The following is a 20815-nucleotide window of genomic DNA, read 5'->3' on the forward strand; positions in this document are numbered from 1 at the left end:
AGAGTGAAAATGGTAAATAAAAGTGGATAAAGATAACGTAAATAGGTGATGAATGTGAAAAAAAAATGAAGCGCTGTTGACGAATAGCGTTTTTACATTGTCTGAATGAATGAAGAACAGTGAGGGTTTATTTTATTATGAAAGTACTTACAGAAATGTGGTATGATTTAATAAAGATGTATACTTCGTGTTCATATCTTAATACCTTTGACAGGAAGAGCGCTATAGGCTACTGTTATAGTGATGTAAACAGTTTAGTACAGGTATTAGCGGTAGTGACATCGTGGTGGATATGGTTACAATGGTTCAGGAATTGTTATGAGTATTGTGCAGTTATGTCTGTCTATTCTTCGTCCAAATAATAACAAAACGGGAGCCTGTCGGCCCTTCACCATCGTGCCAGTTTCCAGTGGGTTGTCACTAAGACTCGCGCAAGTCCCGGATTTTGTTTACACAACAAGTGGACGTCATAGTTTTGGTGTCCGTCACGCGTGGTTGTATCTAAAGCTGTAAATTGCCTTTGAAAATACAAAATAAAATAAAAGTAAGTTATAAAAACAAAAATAAGAGCTAAGTAGACTTGCCTTCCTGTTTGATGGCTTCACGTCCCGTTGACCGAGAAAAATGCTGTTTTTACGGTTGTCGTCACAAAGAAGTTTTGTCAATAGTGATGTTTTTTCAGTTACGTTGAGTTAGTGTGATTGATGACGGGCGGCCAGGTGTGGAGGGCGGAGGTAGTGTGGCGTGGTGCTGCTGGCTCCTCCCACCCCCTCTCACCCCTCTCTCACCCTCACCCCCCACCCCCCACCTTGGCCTCCGTCATGAGATACGTCCAATAAATATGACAGTTGCTCGAACCAATAAATATTTCCGAAAAAGTTTATAAGCTTCAGTCTTCTGGGAGTTAATGCATTTTTAGGTGAAAACGTGTAGATGTTTTTATTTGTTAGGAGAATAATTGGATAAAAGGCATTGCTGTTTTTATTAAGAGAAAGGAGGAATTATGTTTAAAATTAGATTTTAAACGTAAACAGATGGTGACAGTCTGAGTTGGCGGTGTGTAGGAGGTTGGTCTGGGGGTACCGCTCCCCTGCTGTGTCCGTCAGGTGATAGTCCAGCGTCTCCTGCCTCACCAGCCTCGTCGTCATTTTCACTGTCATTACTGTTATTAGCAACAGCGGACGTCACCACAGAACGTTCTCCAAACCCAATTTAAAAATATCTATGACCTGTGTCTTATGAAGATGCTTTGGAGTTGCTGTGAGATAGTGGTAGTGATGATGAGGGCTTTGGTGGTGATAGCTCGGGTTAACGGTAGAAATGATGGACGGGGAATTAAGGTGGTGGTGAAGGGAAGGGTTGTGGTGGTGATGGTGATAAATCGGGTTAGCGGTAATGGTGGTGGAAGGTAGTGATAGTGATGTAGATGATGGGAATGAGTCGGTGATGGGAGGGAAAGGTTGTGATTTGTGACGTGAGCATGATGATGATGATGATTGTTGTGATAGTGACTAAAGATGCTTTTGTAGTAGTGGCGGTGGAGAGAGATGTTACTATACTGATCGGAGCATGAGTGTGATGTAGGGGAAAGCAATGATAGCGCCACGGTGTACTGAAGGAGACTGTAGTGATGTGGGAGGGAGTGTTTGTGGTAGACGAGGCTGGTGGGTTGTGGGTCCAAGAGGATGCCATTGGATAGGAGAAGAAAGGGGATAGGTGGTGTCTGGAAAGAAGTGTGAAACTGGTGTCTGTCAGTCTGTCTTGTGTAGAGGAAGAGGGGGGTGTGGTATGATATGTCTTAAGAAGAAGAGAGGGACGTTTAGGCAATGGACACAAGTGAGAGTCGTATGTAACTCTTGCATGGGGAAGGGGGGGAGGCATGAGTGGTGTTGGGGAAATTGTGGGGTTTCTTCGGGAGCCTTGAGTGGAGGAGGAGGACATGTTGGAGAGGTGGAGGTGTGGGAGTTGCAACATTAGTCTGTGTGTGTGGGGGGCTAATTGTGGTAATTTTTGGGGAAAAGTAGGGGGGTGGAGGGAGGTATGTTGTCTTCAAAGATGGCTGCAGCTGGCCACGACACCACTTCCTGTGTGTGTATATATATATATATATATATATATATATATATATATATATATATATATATATATATATATATATATATATATATGTGTGTGTGTGTGTGACTGTATGTGTATAGTCTCGCTGTCAGGAACATTCACTGACCAGGTGTTCCTCAGTACTGGCTGGTCACACTCTGCTTCCTCATATAAAGGGATTTTAAAACAACTCTACATCTGCGAGTAGGAGTAGCTAGTGGGTAATTTTTACAGCCTGATAAACGAGATCTGTTGTAAGATTCATTGTGTGTGTGGGACCAACTCACGTTGTTATGTTGGGAAAGAACTGCAGCTTGTGAAACCCTTGTGGCGGCGATGGACTGCCGAACACCCAGAAGGTTGTCCCGTCATCAGGCGTGTCCACAGTGTTGGGAGATGTGTCGCCCTTCAAGAGTTTAGTAGATAGGTGGATGGATCGTTGGGTGGGTAGGTAGATGTGTAGGTCGATAGGTAGATGTGTAGGCATAGATAGTTAGGTATATCTAGATAAGTAGATATGTGGGTACTGATAGATAGGTATATATAGATAGATAGGTCAGTAGTTGTTACATTAGGTAAGGAATTAAGTTAATTATTGTATATATATATATTCATTAAAAAAAAGATTGCGGCAACATAGATTCTTATAAGATATGGTTTATTATTATAAATATTGTGTACTGTATATACTGTACTAACTGTAATGTGATGTGTTCTTATTTAATGTTTTATGCTACCCTAAGTTCTTCCAATACATTACAGAACTGTAATATCACTTCAGGTGCTTATTTTAAAGAACTGTACTCATAGTCTCATTTATACCGTGGTACAGTATTAATATTTTCATGTTAATAATTCATATTTGCCAGTGTGTTTGTTTGTACATACGTGTGCACATGCTGAATTCATTTATATACAGTACCTGTACTGTATATTTGCTTTCTGTGTAAGTAATTGTGGAAGGAAATTATATGTTAAACACTGCAGTGAAAGTCTGTATGGTGCCTCCACAGGAAACCAACTTCCAGAACTCTATTTGTATCAGAATACAACAAAATTTCCTTATACAATATAGTGTATACTGTATTTTTTAGTGTATTCCTCATATACACACTTGCCTAATCCCCAAAATATTCCAGTTCTAAAATTTTTGGCTGTAATAGACATTTAATTATTTTTTTTTCATGTACAAGTACAGTAACTTCCCCTGAACCATGTTATAGCACAATTCTTACAATCTATTAACTCTTGCAGGAGGAGCAATGACCGTGAGGAAGCCCGAAGGTCCTGGGGCCCTGCAGATAAAGAAGAGGGCAACAGGGACTTCTGGGCCTCCATCCAGGAACCCTATGACTTTATAATGGGTAGCAACCTCATCCCAGACTCATGTCAGGTACAGCAACATGTTTTTGTGACCAGGGATAAATGTTTCATCAATGAGTAGAAATAAGTGGAGAGGCAGAGGTTGAAGATAAGATTAAAGGATAAAGAGGGGAAGTAGGTAGGGCATCTATGGGTAGACAGACAGACAAGTTATCCACAGGTGCTAATTTATATTGTGTTAAGTATATTATCAAGAAGGCTGAGACTCAAATGGGCAGTACACTGTAATTCTGTAACCTCCTTGTTTTGTTTAAGTGGTGAATACAGTACAGTAATATTAAATTATTGTCACCATTGATGTGCCATTTCTTCTAGCTTTTTGTGCAGTTGTCATTATTCCTCGGTGTTCAGTATTAATGAGCATGAAGGTAGTAGGCATTATTAACCAATATATTTCTGGCCTGTGTCACTCATCAGTACTTTGTCTTTCAGGTTGGTGAGACAACTGAAGCTCCGTCATCAGGAGAGTTTGAATTGAGCTGGGACAGTGGAGACGTATCACCACCTTACGTTTGGAGTTTTTCAGAGTTTCTTGATCAGTATAATGAGTTATATGAGTGGCTTATTCAAGTTCAGCTGAAGCTATATTCACATTCAAATCCACCAGACAAAGCAGCAAGGATGGTGAGGATTTTATAGTTATATCTGCAGTGTTTAGAGACGACTTTGGAATACTGGATATTATTTACGAGTTGTGTCGGCCATCGCCATTTTGTCTTGGTGTTATTGATGGCTTTTTTTTTTAGATCTTTTGAATGATTTGGTTGTCAAGATTATATTCTGTCCTGCCTTTGTTGTGAATGCACCATTGCTTTCTCTGTGTTTGATTGTTTTGATTGGTCGACCTACAAAGTCTCACACTGGACCGAGTTAAATGGTTCTACTGTAGTACAGAAGTGAATATTGTGTGTTGGGGCATTTAGATTTGGATGAGCAATTAGGAAAAATTTCATGAGGTAATTTATTATTATTATTATTATGATTATTATTATCATTATTGTTACTGGTCAGAATGGAGGTTTGGGCTCCCTCCTTACACACTATAGGTATTTTAAAATGCACTAAAAGGAGTAAACTGTCAGGTGTGCTTTTCAGTGGTGGAACAACCCTTAAGTGGATGAGCATCCTTGCAAGGAGATTAGGTAACCCACAGTACAGTACCTGCAGACTGGTGTGAATTATAGCATCAGAGCATCAGCATTATTCTGGCCTTTCTAGATCATATTAGGAAAAGTCTTGTGTGCAATAGAAAATTTTTTATGGATATTATATTTCCTGAAAACAAATTGAAGTAGAATAGAGTTTTCATGGAAGGTATTGACTGAAAAAAAAAATATTTTTTACTGTGAAAGTAAAACATTAGAAACTATTGTACGTGTGGCTGAACTTTTATCATTATGTATCATAAAGAGTTATTTAAGGGAAATTCTTCTTGTAAACTGAATTGAGTCTAGTTAAATTTATTGGTACAAAGAAAAATAAATCATGTTCTTATGGAATCTGAAATATGATGAGCAGGAAGAGTCATATTGTGGTAAAAAAAGAAAGTGCAGTAATAAGAATGAATAAAGGCAGAGTGTGTGTGTGTACTTGTTGAGAGTTTTCTTATTTTATTTTAAGATAAATCATTGTAAAAGGTAATTCCTTATTACATTATGTCAATTATAACACTTGTCAATAATTTGTAGCTTATGGTTACCTGAACTTTGTAGGCCCAGCAGGAGGAGTTGCGTCGTCGCACATACCGGAGAAAATTATTTGTGGAGCAAGGTGAACGCGTGGCCCAGAGATACCCAGGCTCGGCGGAGGAAATTAGCTGGAGGGTGAACTACCTTAACAACAAGTGGGATCAGTTGGAAAGCTCCTTGACTCCTGCTAAGGGTCGGAATCAAGAAGTAGAGGTTGAGTTAGGTATGTAGGTACACTAATTATCTGTCTGTGTGTTTGTTTTCCTTTTAGTCCCTTGAGTACGGCATTGCCTTTGAGCTGAATAAAATCGTCTGGTGTTTACCTTATTAAATATTAAAAGTAGCGTCCCCATAGTGAAGCGGTAAAGTGCCATTTCCTACAGTCTCCATTAATTTAGTCATTTGGTCAGAAATAATTTAATTACATGTATTTACTGTACACTAAATTAGAGTTTTTTTGAGGAGTTTGGATCACAATAACATATTCTCACCTACCAATTTTCACCTCAGAGATTTACTAATGTTATAAAGCTTGTTCATTCTTCACATCCAAGAGTTCTTCCTCGCATGTTGAATCAGACAGATGTAGATTCAGGAAAATTTTTAAGATTATATTTTCTCATCTATATATTTGACAATTCAGAATGTTTCATCACTCAAAACATTTTAAGAATGTCATTTAATCTTTCTCCGAGTTTGTGGTTCCATCAATATCATGAATCCAGCACAGCATTTATGTTCATATTTATTTGAATGACTATCTTATTTTATCTCAACAAAGGTGCATGTTTGGCAATTTTTACCATTAGTCATGAGAATTTTTTTACATGTATTTTATCATCCGCTGGAAGTATACTGTACTGTATGTCTGTATATTGTATAGCCTTCCGCCCAATAAGGTATTCCACTAATATCTCTTAAAAATTTGCAAGTATTGGTATTGCAAATTATAGTCAATACTGTACTGTACCTGATTATTTGGGTAATGGCATCCATATTAAGATTTATAGTAGTGTAATGCTTCTACCATCCCTTCAGAATAATCAGTCCGTTAATAGAGATAATGAGTGTCTGAATTCCTCACCTCTGCCAGCCTCTTATTGTCAACTCTTACACAAATGACTACTTGGTATCTTTTTGCTTGTTACAGTAGCAGGAAATATTTAAGCATTTTGGTGATCTCTATTTTGTATAATCTATCCATCTGTTGGTCAGTTCAGCTGCCTTCCTTACTCATTGTATCAGTTGTACTTCATCCAAGATAAACTAAGTGGGACTGGGTACACACAAAAAAGCATTAATTCATCTATAATTTTATTATATTGACGAAAGTAGTCAAGTTGTCCACAGTGAGTAACTCCTTCTTGACTACAGTACTCACTTATCATATATGCTTATTAGTGAGACTCTCAACTACATACTGTCATTTTTCTTCATTATAGGTGATTTGCATTACTGTAGGATGATGCCAGTAACTCCTCAGGTACAGTCCACTGACACTGGTAGATCTTTAGTACTCGAAGTGTCAGACTCCGTTTATATACAGTACAGTGCATCTTTCTCTCCCTCTATAGTGTCTTGTATCTTCAATCACCAATCCTTCTTCAAATAGTTATTTGTATCATTGCCTAAACAGTTCACCTCTACACCTTTTACTCTGTATTTTTCATTATTCCTATTATACTACTGAGGTTAATTTTTGCCACAGTCATTGTTCATAGATTTATACTGTAAAGTGAAGAGATTGATAGCCATATAAAAGTTAAAAATAAGTACTCTGTTCAGGCTTCTTGCGAGTTGCACATTTTAACTAGAGTACTTCTCAATCATCAACTCTAAGGTGGTACGCTTGGGTAGTCTTGTTTACTATATTCTGTTCTTAGTTCTTCTCTCCTGTTGGCAATCTTGTTAAACATTACCCAATATCTTAATTGATTGAACATTTTGATTTCTTTCCCTTCCAAGATGATAATAGACTACCTCACTCTTACATATACCAAAACATGATTCTTATATATTGTACCTTTATTTTGAACAACTTATAAAAAGCTCCAGTTGTATTCGGGATTGCAATGTGTTTTCCCCTGATGAAAAACATGCAGGAAACATGAAAAGTGCAATGGCACAAATATATGTATGACTTTTAGCTCTGCATAAATGAAGTTGCATAGTAAAACGTAAACTGTAACTACAAACTCACTTTTTGCAGAACCAGCATACACATGGAAGACCTGTACTGTAGTCTGATTTTTCTCTGACTTTGTTTTTCAGACCTGGCACATGAAGAAGGTATTCTCCGGCGTTGGTTGAGTGACATGGAAGACCAGATCCAGCCCCTGACTTGCCGTCTGCCTCGTGGTTGTTCTCTTCTTACTCTTCAGGACCGTTACAAGGATAATCAGGTGAGCATTTATTATTGTCTGGATTAGAAATTCTCAGGAGGATATTAGAAGAAGTTTGTGTGTGGCTTATGGTATATGGATTTGGAAAAGCTTGTGATAAAGTTGATAGAATACCAGTGTGGGAAGTATTAATAATATATGAGGTAACTGCAAGATCATTGAATGCTCTTCAGTTCTTATAGAGAAAGTGTAGCATGCGTCAGGAAGCAATAAAGTGGTTTCTGGTAAAGGTAGGACTAAGTCAAGGATGTGTAGTGTTACAGTTGTCCAGCATTTTTCTGAGTGGGATAGAAAGAGGAATAACAGCAAGAAAAATTGAGAAGTGGCAAATTGGATTGTTTGGGATGAGAGCATTCGAACTGTTGTGATGATTGAATGACAATAAAGGGTGAGTGTTTATTCTTAACTATGTGTGCTTTGCATTATGGTAAGAATAAGCTTGAGGAAGATAGAGATAGAAGTGACATAAATAATGTGCTCACTTGGGGTCAATAGGATGGAAAGAATAAGAAGGATGTAAATAAGGTGAAATGGACACGAAAGGAGTGTCAAGAGCTGACCAGGATTTACTCTGTTGGCAGGGAAGCTTTGAGAGAATGTGAAGTGAGGGATTGATTAAGAGAGTGTTTAAGTAAGTGGGATGCTGGAGGTATTAGATTAGAAGAGAGAGAGAGCAGGGCTGTTGATGCATAATCAGAGTACTGTACTATGTTGGATTGATTGAGTGACAGGGAAAGGTCAGTTAGAAATTTCTAGCCTTTCAGAAGGGAAATAGAATATTGAAACATGTGTTACAGCATCTAGACTAAATGAATGACAGAGAATGAGAGCAAATCTTCATTGCTCTCAGTTCTATTTGATTTTGTGCTTCTCATTGGGGGTACTTGTGTTTGTTTGGTATTCATTAGGTTACTATCACCTGTTCATTTTTGTTGGTGTTCCTCTGTTATGTACCATCCATTAGATAACTGTCACTTCTACAGCAAGATTGAAATGTGTACGGTAAGTTTATAAAGTGTGACAGAAACTGTTTTTTTTTCCTAAGAACTTGATGGAATCCTCAGATGAGTTTTTGTTGCAGAACAATGATTCTCAGACACTTCGAGTACAGTGTTTATAGCTCCAGCAAAAATGAAAGTGCCACAAACTGCCATCTAACAAATAAAGTGAGAGTTGGAAAAGTTATCATAAAAACTGATTCTTCAGGGAGAGAAGAAAACAAAATTGTCAAAATTCTTTTGTGGTCGTATTGTCTTCTTTTTAATTATTGTAAGATATCAAGTACTGTATTTGTCATCATCATCGCTGTTTTATGGCCAATTTCAACACTTGGTGGGTTGGCTGTGATTACCTGACGGAAGTTTTGCTCGCTGTATGATCTCATGAGACCATTTCTTATGATTTTCCCCATGATATTCTTGGCCTACCCTTAGCTCTTCTCACCTCCACATTAAAACCAAAGCATCTCTTGACCTTCTTCTCTTCACCTGCCTGAATTATCTCCGCCTACCTCTATGTAAAACCTGGCCAATACTCTCAATACCCAGCCACCCTCTTAACTCTGAGCTGGGTATCCAATCTTACAAAGACACATTACACATCCAGCTAACTGTTGTTATTTCACTTTGATCAAGCCTCCACATACAGTGCACTTAGGCTTATCCTGCAGTTTGTGATTTACTTCATTGCACCTCTTGTGTACCCACCTTCCACACTCATTGCACTCACAGCACATGATCATATTTCACCCCACTAATTAATTATTGCCTTTGTCTTTGCCACATTCACTTTCAAATTCTTAAGAGTCTGTTTTATCCTTTTAATTCTTAAATTTATCCACTATAGCTTCCTTTATTCTTAAGTTCTAAAGTTCAAAGTTATGAGCACACAATAACTCCCAGGTCAAATCCGTCCTAAAGTCTTATGATGGTGCCTTTACCTCCACGAGTCACCCGGAACATCCCACAGCACTCCTCGATAAAGATGACCAAAATATAAGGTTACTTTATCCTTGTGGGCAATTTGTTCCACCTGCTGTGATTAATTAAGCCCACCAACTCTAATTAATGAGGACTAGATGCTGGGAGAGGCTGTGGGATGTCGAGATAATGGAGTTACCAGCATGACACACACTGATATTTGAATTAGGGAAGGTAGAGAATACATGTTAATTATCTTGTGTCTCTTGAGTCTCACATAGCTTGATGAGAAGGAGGATATGAGTGTTGCTGATGTACGACTCTGTTGGGTTAGGTTGATTTAGTGCGGATGGCAGGTTGTATCATTTTCTCTCTTATCCTTCTCTTCTTCCCAAACCCCTTTTGGGTCGTCTCCCCAGTTCACCTTTCCTTCTTTTCATCTTGTTATACTCGTAATTTGTCTTGTACAGAGTACTTGCATATTATTATCTTCTATCTCTCCGCTCCTCTTTCTTTTCTTCCTTCACTCCCTCCCTCCCTCCTTTCACTCTCCTAACTCACTCCCCCTCCTTAACTCACTCCCCCCTCCTTAACTCCCTCCCCCTCCTTCACTTCAACTCCTCCCTCCTCCCTCCCCTCCCTCCCCCTCCTTCACTCCCTCTTTACCCTCCCGCCCTTCCTTCCTTCCTTCCGGTGTTCCCTCCCTCCCTGGCCACTCAGCTATGTGTTGGGTGCGGCACGTGTTTGATCTCCCCGGCCACGTGCCACATGACGACTCCCCTCACTCCCCTCTTCCCTCCATTCCCCCTCCCTCCCTCCCTCACCCGATATTACCAAAGTTTACCCTAATAAAGTGAGCTACATCTGCCCTCCTATAGATTTCAGATCCTCTAGAAATTGTTGATCGTGTCTTGACAAAATCATTATGTAATAGGTTTGACAAGAAGTTAAAATAAATACACAAGCTTCAAATAAAATCGATATTAAAATGTTTTATGGAATTAATATAATAGAAAACGTAAGATTTTTGGGGGGAACTACACTTTATCGTTAATCAAAGGTTTAAATTCCCTTTGAACCTTTAAATTCCACCTCTCGAGTTTAAAATGGCTTAGAATCCCGTTTCAAAACAAACTACTCTGGTTTTGTTTGTTCATTTGTCTTATAACTCCCTCTGGTTACTCGTTGTCAACTAGATATATTTTCCATGGCCAAAAACATGAAAGAATTCGTCCACATTAAAATCTTTTGTTTTTAATTTCTCTCGTGAACTGGGCAACAAGCGTCTAGGTATTGCCCATGCGTACACTGTAATGACTGGGTTTGTGCGTATATATATTAGATAAGTGCGTAGTTACATGGTTTATGAATACTTTACACAACCGTATCTTGAGTAAACGTTGACTTGGATTCTCTGCAAACAATCAGTCATACACTCCATACTTGTACCTTCATACACTCGGTTAAAGCCCATCGGTGGTTATTTAATTCACTTTCATACGAGTATACATTCATACACGTCCGTATAGTAATCAATAAAACACACACACACACACACACACACACACACTCAGGGTATATACATTCACAAACATTTAAAAAAAAAGATATCCGAAATAACTTGGAAACATTAAAGAGAAAATGAACGTGAAAACTCCAATACGGTCACTGTGAAATGTAGGAAATGTAGCGTGTTGCGTTTTTTCCTGGCCTGACTTATCACTCGGCTGTGGAAAATAACCTGCATGTTTCCTTCAGGCAAATATTAATGAATTTACGATCGATGTACTGTGCTTACCTTATTGTACTTGCACGTTTAGAAATATTAACCCTGAGGTGATTACTCATGTGACAACCGTATGGGCGCTACTCCTGTGTGACACTACCCACCGTGTGACAGTCCCTTGAACGAGAACCTTATGACACTACCATTGTATTTCCAACCCACGTTTAAATATCTCTCTCTCTCTCTCTCTCTCTCTCTCTCTCTCTCTCTCTCTCTCTCATTACACTAATCTCCCCCCCCCAACGTCCCAGCTTAGTACATAATTAGTTTTAATTATAACAAGGAAATAATTACCATAGGGAAGGGAGTTGCCAATTAGGTATTATTATCAGTACGTGCTGGGTGACTAATGGCCTGTGTATGTATCTTGTGTGTACGTTTATCTGTGTTGTGTATGAGTTTTTAAGTGTGTGTGTGTGTGTGTATTGATGTATGAGTGTTTGTATAGTTGTGTGCGTCTGTAACCAAATCTAACCAAACCAAACCTAACCAAACTGAGTCTTATCATAACCTAACCACAACCTAACCACGTCCATTTTAGATGAGTGATAACCTAACCTAACCACAAACGTAAAGTGATGGGATTTTTTCTGCTGGAGAGAGGAGTGGGAGGGAAGGTTTGTTTGTTTACTTCTGTTAGCGCGTCTCTCTGTAGTAGTCATCACCCTTCGTCAGATGGTTAAGATTCCTTCTACTGTACCAATAAGCTACACCCCCCCCCCTCCTAATGCTGACCGTGTACACCTCTTCAGACTCAGGGTTACAATACCTCTGTTTATATGCAGGACGAATTAAATTTTATTCATTTACTATGTACAGTATTTATTATTTTTATTTTATTAATTTATTATTTATTTATTTATTATTTTTATTTGTTTATTTATTTATTATTTTTGGCGTGAAAATTATGGTGGTGTATACGTTGTCGTTCAGGTAGAGAGGGAAATACTATCACAGGTACAAATACAGGTACAGTGATGAGTACAGGTGCAAGGACAGGTATTTCAGGATTCCAGCTGTATCGTGAGAGGTGGGCGAGAACGGCAGATAAGGAGGGAGATTTAAATGAATACAGACATTAGCCTTTTAGGTGTGAGGACCGAAGAACTAAACAAAGAGGTAGGTGTGTGTGTGTGTGTGTGTGTGAGATGTAGACAAGGTGGGGCGTGTCAGAGTTTGGCGTCATCCATACATTATTAAGAGGCAGCAACGTCCTTCACCTACCGCCGCCCCCCCCCCTTTCCCTCCCCACGACCCCCTCCCCACGACCCCCTCACTCCCTCCCTTCCTCGCCCCTCGTTGTACCTCTGAGATATCTTTTTAATTTTATCAAAGGACACCTGGGAAGAGGGGGAATTTAGCCTTTGTAGAGGGTTGTTTATGCGACTCCTCCCTCCCTTCCTCTCAATTCTTTCCCTACCTTCCTTCCCTCTCCCCTCTCCCCTCCTCTCCTCTCCTCTCTGGGTGTGGAGGTAAGGGTGATGGAAGGCCCAGTGACAGAGGAGGGAGGTACACACACACACACACACACACACACACACACACACACACATTACCGCCTATATGTGACGCCCTTTGATCTTTTTCGTGGTCTCTACGTGGTTGAAAGATAAATAGTGTTGATGTAACTAGTTAATGGTACAGCACACCTAGAGTGATACTGGTGTTACGTTGTGTTGTAGGAACGGGTTGTGGTGTGGGTGTACTGTGGTGGTTGTGTTGGCGAGTTGAGGTATTGTGGATGGGGCAATAAATATGGTGGTAGATGAGAGTGTAGACAGATGTGTTTAGTAAGGGAGAGTTGTGGTGGTGGAGGCGATGATAGGCTGAGGTAGTGTGAGCCAAGGCTTTGATCTAGGAGCTGGTAGAGTGGAGAGGCGTGGGGGTCAGGGAGGGTATGGTAGGGGGAGTGGGGTGGCGGCGGCGTCAACTTGTTAACGATATGTCAGAGAGTTTAGTGGTGTAGGATTCTCCACGGTGGATCAGGGTGACTCAAGCCATCAGTGTCCCCGAGTCGCCCCAGCTGGGATAATGTCTCCACCTTGTGTCGTCATTGTAGCGCCACACAGACGTCGGGTGGTGCCACAGCGGGTGATTTAATTATCAGACACCCTCCTTCAGGAAGGTTCAGAGGAGACTTTTCCCCTGGTGGTTAAAGTGTGTGTTACGTTGTTTTGGGACGGTTACAACGGCACTGAAATGCTCTATAAATTGTTGTTATGGGCGGTAACGGGAGGAGAAGGGAATTACTGATCTGTACAGCAGACACAAGGGGGGAGGGGGGGGTCATGACCCAGGCTGAAGCGAGGCCAGGGGACAAGGGCACATGACCTGTGTTGACGCGGCACTATTCAGCCCAGCCCCCCCCCCCTCCTCTTCCGTATCCAGACAGGGGGCGACCATGGTGGTGAGAGGGGCGGCAGCTTCCCGGTGTGTTTATAGGAATATGAACCTATAGTTCCTTCCCGGCGAGGTCATCTACGAGTTATTTATCGGTGTTTGGGTTGTGTGGGGTCCTCGGGGTCTGGCTGTTTGATGTGTCCTGATTTAATATCGATGTTTGGAAAGTTTTGTTGTAGTTTATGATGTAACCAGAGTAGAGGTCGTGTTGGTGTCTGATGAATGGAGCAGTTTTGTGTGTTCTTTTTATCCCTGTACACAAGTGGTGGGATTATGGGGTGGAGAGCGTCGTCTGCGCGTCATTCGTTCCGCCCATTATCGTTTGTTTATTACCATTTCTTCATTTTTTTTTGTGTTGACCGGATTAGTGTGTCACTGGGGGGCGTGTTGACACAGGTGACGCTTGTATGTAATAGTTTCTGTGTTGTGGTTAGTTGACACCTGTTAGTACTCCTACACACCACATAGGCAGAGGACCAGGTACTATTGGCTGTCTTTAGTCACTCCTTAGTTTGTCCAGGTGCCCGCTCGTCTACCTGTGCCCGGGTAGTGACGGGTGGTGTACGCTGGCTGTCGAAGGAACAAGGTATGAAGGGGACTGGTGACGCCGCTCTTCGTGCTGGGTGTTTTCCTTACCTCACCAAGTATGGGGGTGACTCCTAGGCCAGGGTCGTGGTGAGGGCTACATGGGTTTTATTGGAGGTGGTCGTATAAGTCATGGGCGGTGGGCGGGTGTTTAAGGGTTGATGGGCGTGGAGTGGATTATTGGCGGTGGATGGGTGTTTACGGGGTCATAGGTGTGGGCGTGGTGGACGGCGGGCGGGTCAGGTGTTCTGAGAAAGGTTTTGTGGGGGAGGGTGTCGCCCCCACACGCGTGACGGGAGAGTGAGGCTAAAATGTGTAGGTAAACGAATGAATAAGTCCCCTCTAGACTAGATAAGTGAATTGAGGGATGGAAGGGGTTCAGGGAGTGAGGTAAATGGGGGGGTGAGTTGGGAAGTAATGAGGGGAGGTGTGGGGGAGTTGCGAGGTGGAGGGAAGTGTGTCAGGCAGGGAAGTGGTGGTGAAGGGAGGGATGAGAGGAGAGCCTGGTGGAAGTAGAGGAAGAGCGGCAGTAGCGTCAGAGGCCACAGGGACTGTCAGGCTCAGTAGGCAGGAAAGGAGAGAGAGAGAGAGAGAGAGACTTACCACCACTCATATCTCTCTCTCTCTCTCTCTCTCTCTCTCTCTCTCTCTCTCTCTCTATGGTGGCTGGCTGGCTGCCGTGTTTTTGATGGATCCATTCATGTTATTTTTCCCTCCTTGGTTCTGCTTGTCTTCCCAGGAACACGACACCGTGTGTCTCTGGTTCTTGTGTTCTCGTGACAACGCCCCAGACGAGAGAGAGAGAGAGAGTTAAAATATGTGTGTAGTGACATTGTGGAGATCTGGTGGTCACTTTTGTTGTCTTTTGTGGTCTCAATTGTCTTATTTTACAGGTACAAGTATTTTTTCATAATTATGTATTGCAAATGGCATTGACAGAATATATAGATACATTTTTCTTTCAGTAATACCAAACTTGCGATATTTTTTTTTACGTGAAATGGAAAAAAAAGGTAAATCATTATATTTTAAGAAGATACTTGTTCCCTTGTTAGTGTGGCGAGGTGTAGTTAGTATTGGGTGTTCCATTCACGCCGTCTTGGTTGGTGGGGGGGGTTAAAACCCATTATAAGTGATCGATTTGTTGCTTTGTGGAGTCAGCTGGGGAGGGAGGGAGGGAGGGGGGTGGAGAGAGGAGGGAGGAGGGGGTGGAGAGGGGGGAGGGAGGGAGGGAGGGAGAGAGGGAGGGAGAGAGAGAGGGAGGGAGGGAGGGAGAGAATGGCTGAGGGAGGGCGACTTGTAGGTTGTTGCATCTGACATCTTACATGGCTACCTTATAAATACTGTTGTGAGAGAGGGAGAGTTATGAATCTGTCAGCTTACACTGTTACCCTGTGTGTTATTCATGTGTGCGTGCGTGTGTGTAAAGGGGATTTAAAACGTATGGGCACGGAGTAATTGACGTTTTAAATATTTTAAGTGTAATTATTTCAAGGGTCGTTAATTAATACTTATTACGTGAGGTTTAACATTTGGAACCCAGACCCTTAAGTGTGGATGGTTGGATGTTTGGTGGTGATGGATGTACTGGATGGTGAGGGTGAATGGTTGGATGATGAGGATGAGGATGGGTGTTTGGGTGGTGAGGGTGGATGGATGTACTGGATATTGAGGATGGATGTACAGGATGTTGAGGATGGATGGATGGATGGTGTTTCTGCCCCAACATTCTTCCCTCTCACTCTTGTTTATTTTCCTTTGGTCCTGTAAGACTTGCCGCTTCGCCTTCCTCTCACCCCTAGCTGGTGTTCTCTCTCTCTCTCTCTCTTTATTCTTCACCACCTCTCCCTTGTTCCTTCATCCTCCTCCTTCTCCTTCATTCATCTTCCTTCTCATTTGTTCTTCGTTCTCATTCATTTCATCATTCTTTCATCCTCCTACCGTTCCTGTCATCCATCTCTCCGTCATCCATCGTTCCTCATCCACATATCCCTTCTCCTTTTGTTATCCTCCTTCCTTGCCCCTCACCACCGTCATCACGAGGCTGTGTGGTCCTGGGACGTGTAATTATGTAAAGTACTGTGTAGAGTTTGTCATAGGGGGTGGCAGGAGGGAGAGGGGGTTTGTAGGGAGGGGGGATATGGTGGGAAAGAGAGGTAGGGTTGACGGAGGGAGGGAAGGAAGGAAAGGCTGACAAGAAGAGGGAGGGAGGGCTGACAGAAGGAGGGAAAGCTGGCAGAAAAGGAGGTAGGACTGACATGGAGGGCTGATAGGGAAGGGGTGGGGGAAGGGAGAGTGTGTGGTGGTGATGGTGCCGCAGTGAGCGGTTAACACCACTTTATAGCTCACCCTGATTATCTTATTGTTGATCCTCTGCACCGCGCCGACCCACGCCATGATACCGACCCACGCCATGTCGAGTCTCCCCACGCCACGTCACGTCATTCTGCTCGTTTCCTGAGACCACAACGCTTTATTTATTTTATTTATTTATTTTATTTATTGAAGCTTCGGGCACTAGATTAATATTTAGCTTTTGAATTACTTGAACATATTTTGCCTGAACTGCCCGGCGTGACCTGACCCCTTCCTACCTTTTATTATTATTAACACGGACGTCGATCTAACTCCTTGGAACACCTCTTTTTTATTGGACGTCTCTTGTTGGTACTTCATGGTGATCTCTTATCCATGGGCGTCTCCCTCATGAGCCACAGTTAACCTTTCCTTACTAAAACTTCAAGGACGATGACCTAATACTTGGGGTATAAGACAGCTCGTCCTTCCACCTCGAACCACTCATTGACCTGTTACCGACACACTCCGGGGGCATTAACCTCCTGAGACTTAGTGAAGCCCCAAGGACCTCGTGTTAGTGGTACTGAAGCCCCTTGGTGGTGAACCCTCCTGAACCCATTGTTTTGTTTAGGCTTCATCTGGCGTATAGTGATCCCGTGAGTCAAGTTCGATTGGTCTAATTCTGTCGACAGCTGATTTAGACTTAATATATATAAAAAACGTAATAATTTATCTAAGGATTTGGAATTTTCGACTTTTTTTCTGTAATCTGAAGGAGAAACTATTATTAAAACAAAAATGTAGCAGTTAGCAAGTTTATTATTTCCGAATTGCAAAACTTTGGCTCCAGTCTAGCATAATGGGTGAGAGAGGTAGTGAGAGGCTAGCGTTGTGGGTGAGAGATACTGAGAGACATTATATGGGTGAGAACTCTTTTACTATTGGATGTTATTGATTAAACTACATGGATTATTAATTGCTAACTGTAAAGAATGGGGGAGAAGCCGTGAGGGGGAACGAAAGATTATGAGTAACAAAAAATTATGGGTTTATGAGGTGTGAAGAAGGCCTCATATGTCATCCATATCTCTCTCTCTCTCTCTCTCTCTCTCTCTCTCACGATCGTCACGGGGCGGGCGGTCGGTCTCATAATGTATCGAGTGTATGGCGCAAACGACCTTTTAATTGGGAGGCCATTACACCAGGGTGATGAGCCTTTTGTCAGTGACTCTCGGATCGATGGCAATGGTGTTGGTGAGCCTTTGTTTGTGGTTGTGATTTTTTTTCATGGTGGCGATGGGTACTGGTGATTGTGGTGGTAGTTGTGGGTCGTTGGTTCCATCTTTGTAAATGGTGGTTATTTATGATGGTAGTAGTAGTGGTGGATCGTTGTTACTAGTGATGGTGGTTACTACTACTACTACTGTATCCTCCTTATGGTATTAGTTGAGGGTCTTACCAGTGGGGTCAGTCTTCGGGGCAGTAGCTGTGGCAGTGACCTATAGTACTGCTGCAGGTGATGACAGACCATAGGCAGGTGACAACAAGTACTGCTGCAGGATGAGACCATATACCGCAGGTGATCAGACCTAATAGCTGCAGATGACAGGACCACACACAATTGATGGCAGTGACCCATAGTACTGCTGCAGGTGATGACGGTGGCAGTGACCTATAGTACTGCTGCAGGTGATGACGGTGGCAGTGACCTATAGTACTGCTGCAGGTGATGACGGTGGCAGTGACCTATAGTACTGCTGCAGGTGATGACGGTGGCAGTGACCTATAGTACTGCTGCAGGTGATGACAGTGACCTATAGTACTGCTGCAGGTGATGACAGTGACCTATAGTACTGCTGCAGGTGATGACAGTGACCTATAGTACTGCTGCAGGTGATGACAGTGACCTATAGTACTGCTGCAGGTGATGACGGTGGGTAATGATAATAAGTCACCGTGTTGAAGGGAGGCTGACCTACCATGCGGGCTGCCGGAGCGAGCTTGTTTACAATACCTTATGTTCTACAGGCATGTCAATGATTCTTTAATGATACTAGTGGGGTTTATTTTCTGTCTTTGTATTTAGTTAGGATGGTTGAGAATGTTTCAGTCTTTTAACCTTTTTTTTTATAAGATTCCTGTTAGGTATTCCCGTAGGAAGTGTGGTATTATGATGAATGTTCTCCTTAGCCTCCCTTCCCGTCCATCCCTCAGCCCATACCCTCCCTTGTGTGTCCTCCTCCTCACCCTGGGTAGATTAAGGGCAGTAATTGGATTTAGCGATGCAACACTTGCCCCGGGAGGAGTGCCATATGCGGGAGGAGGCCCTGGTGGTGGGAGGAGGAGAGGTCTCGGCGTCTCCCTTAACTCTCGCTGGGATTTACAAGGATCATAGTAAATTGCTGGTCCGCCCTGATGTTAAGCCGATGACGGGGGTGTAAGGGCTGGTCGCTATGGGCTGCTTGAGTAAGGGCTGGTAGACTGGTGGTTATAAGTTTGTGGGCTGTGGGCTGTCTGGGTAAGGGGTGTGGAGGCTACTGGGTGTGGGGGCTCCTGGGTGTGTGTTAGGGTCGCAGGTTCTCATGAGTGTAGTGGAGCTGGGTGCTGCCGGGGAGGCGACCAAGGGATGGGAGTAAACTGTGTAATATTTCACGGGCGACGGTAAACGGGTAACCTGAGAGGGTACTGAAGGGGCGCGGTGGATGAACTGCCCGTGTGAGGAATGACGTGGTGCCCTGGTGAGGAATGACGTGGTGCCCTGGTGAGGAATGACGTGGTGCCCTGGTGAGGAATGACGTGGTACTGTGGTGTTGCATATAGTAGTACACGAGTCACGCACCAAGTGTTGTACTGTACTTTGTCTTCACTCTCCTTACACCACGTCCTGACGGCGCTCACCTCCAGCTGTCACTGGTGGGAGGAGGAGGTGATCTGAGGTCATAGGGAATCAGTGATAATGTTAATATGATTTGCGGACGGGCCATAAATCCGGTGTTATCAGGGAGCAAGTGGTTAGGTTAGGTTAGGGTGCAAGTGGTGGCACAGCGCCATGGCAGGGCCCGTCTGGTGAAAGATACATACATAAAACCCACGATACGACGGGATGCTCTTGGTGATCTCCTTAAGTGTACAGAAAGAACAGCTGGTGATACTATAGCGTGTGGTCTACAAAGATAACCTAACCTAACCTTATCTTGTAGACAGCACGCTATACAGTAGTGTCACCGAACAGCTTTAGATTGTCTTTTGTGTTTAGGACTTACCACGTGTTGAGATCCTTAAGTGGCGGGCGGTGGCAAGTGGCTTGGTGTGAAGGAGCCTCAGGATTACGTCAAGTGGTGTTGAGGCAGCGCACCTCCTCGAACAGTGGGGCTGGTCACTTGTGTCAAGGCCCGGGGCTAAGTAAATTCTGGGGGCTACAGCGGCGTGTTGGGACTGTCAGAGTGTTGTGGCAGTCTTAAACGGGGGACAGTGGGCGGGGAGGTGCTGTGTGTGGGGGGCGGGGAGAGGCACAATAATACTAGGTGATGGATGCGACGCTGAGAGTGGGACGAAAAATTAAATTGGAAAACAAGATCGATTTTTCATTTTGGAGGTTAAAATGGGTGTAAATATTAGGGTGTGCTAATGTGGGAGGGGGGCGTCCACCCTTGAGTGCACAGTGAGGGTGACCAGGGGAACACCACCCTTCAATATGCTCCCCTCCACTCCCCCATCCCCTGCTCCCCTCCCCACCCCCTGCTCTTCTCCCCTCCCCACCCCCTGCTCTTCTCCCCTCCCCACTCCCCTCAACCCCCTAACACCCTCTTTGTTACGGGGAAAAGAATATGACATCCTCGCCCCCTGAATGGGACATGTGGCTGGGGGATAGATGGCTGAATTACGACGATCGTGTAACAAAGGTTCCTGTGATACCCGTCCCTGTTTATATGGCGGGTGAGGTGTGGTGGTGTGGGGGTGAGGTGTGGTGGGTGGTGGTGTGAGGGTGAGGTGTGGTGGTGTGGGGGTGAGGTGTGCTGGGTGGTGGTGTGAGAACAGTAAAAACAGCAGCAATTGGTGAGTCCTCAAGGCGTGCACACACACACACACACACACACACACACACACACACACACACACACACACACACACACACACACACAAAGACATTCCAACCTGCTATTTGTATTCCCTCTGCTTGACAGCCCAAGAACACCTTACCATACCTTTCTCCTCTCCTCCCTTCTCCTCAAAACCCTGCCTGGTGTTTCTTTGGTC

General features: G+C 43.2%; 1 protein-coding gene across 4 annotated transcripts in view; it reads left to right on the top strand.

Annotated features, from left to right (window-relative positions):
• Positions 1 to 20815, top strand: part of LOC121876391 — a 264178-nt gene that overhangs the window by 32563 nt on the left and 210800 nt on the right. For all 4 annotated transcript variants that reach the window (XM_042381469.1, XM_042381475.1, XM_042381483.1 and 1 more), the window contains 4 exons: positions 3352 to 3490; positions 3913 to 4104; positions 5193 to 5391; positions 7440 to 7570. In XM_042381469.1, the coding sequence (XP_042237403.1) occupies positions 3352 to 3490; positions 3913 to 4104; positions 5193 to 5391; positions 7440 to 7570 (661 nt within the window). The remainder of the gene's footprint in view (positions 1 to 3351; positions 3491 to 3912; positions 4105 to 5192; positions 5392 to 7439; positions 7571 to 20815) is intronic.

This window comes from Homarus americanus, unplaced genomic scaffold (genome assembly GCF_018991925.1).
Source record: "Homarus americanus isolate GMGI-L3 unplaced genomic scaffold, GMGI_Hamer_2.0 scaffold33468, whole genome shotgun sequence".
NCBI classification, from domain to species: Eukaryota; Metazoa; Arthropoda; class Malacostraca; order Decapoda; family Nephropidae; genus Homarus; species Homarus americanus.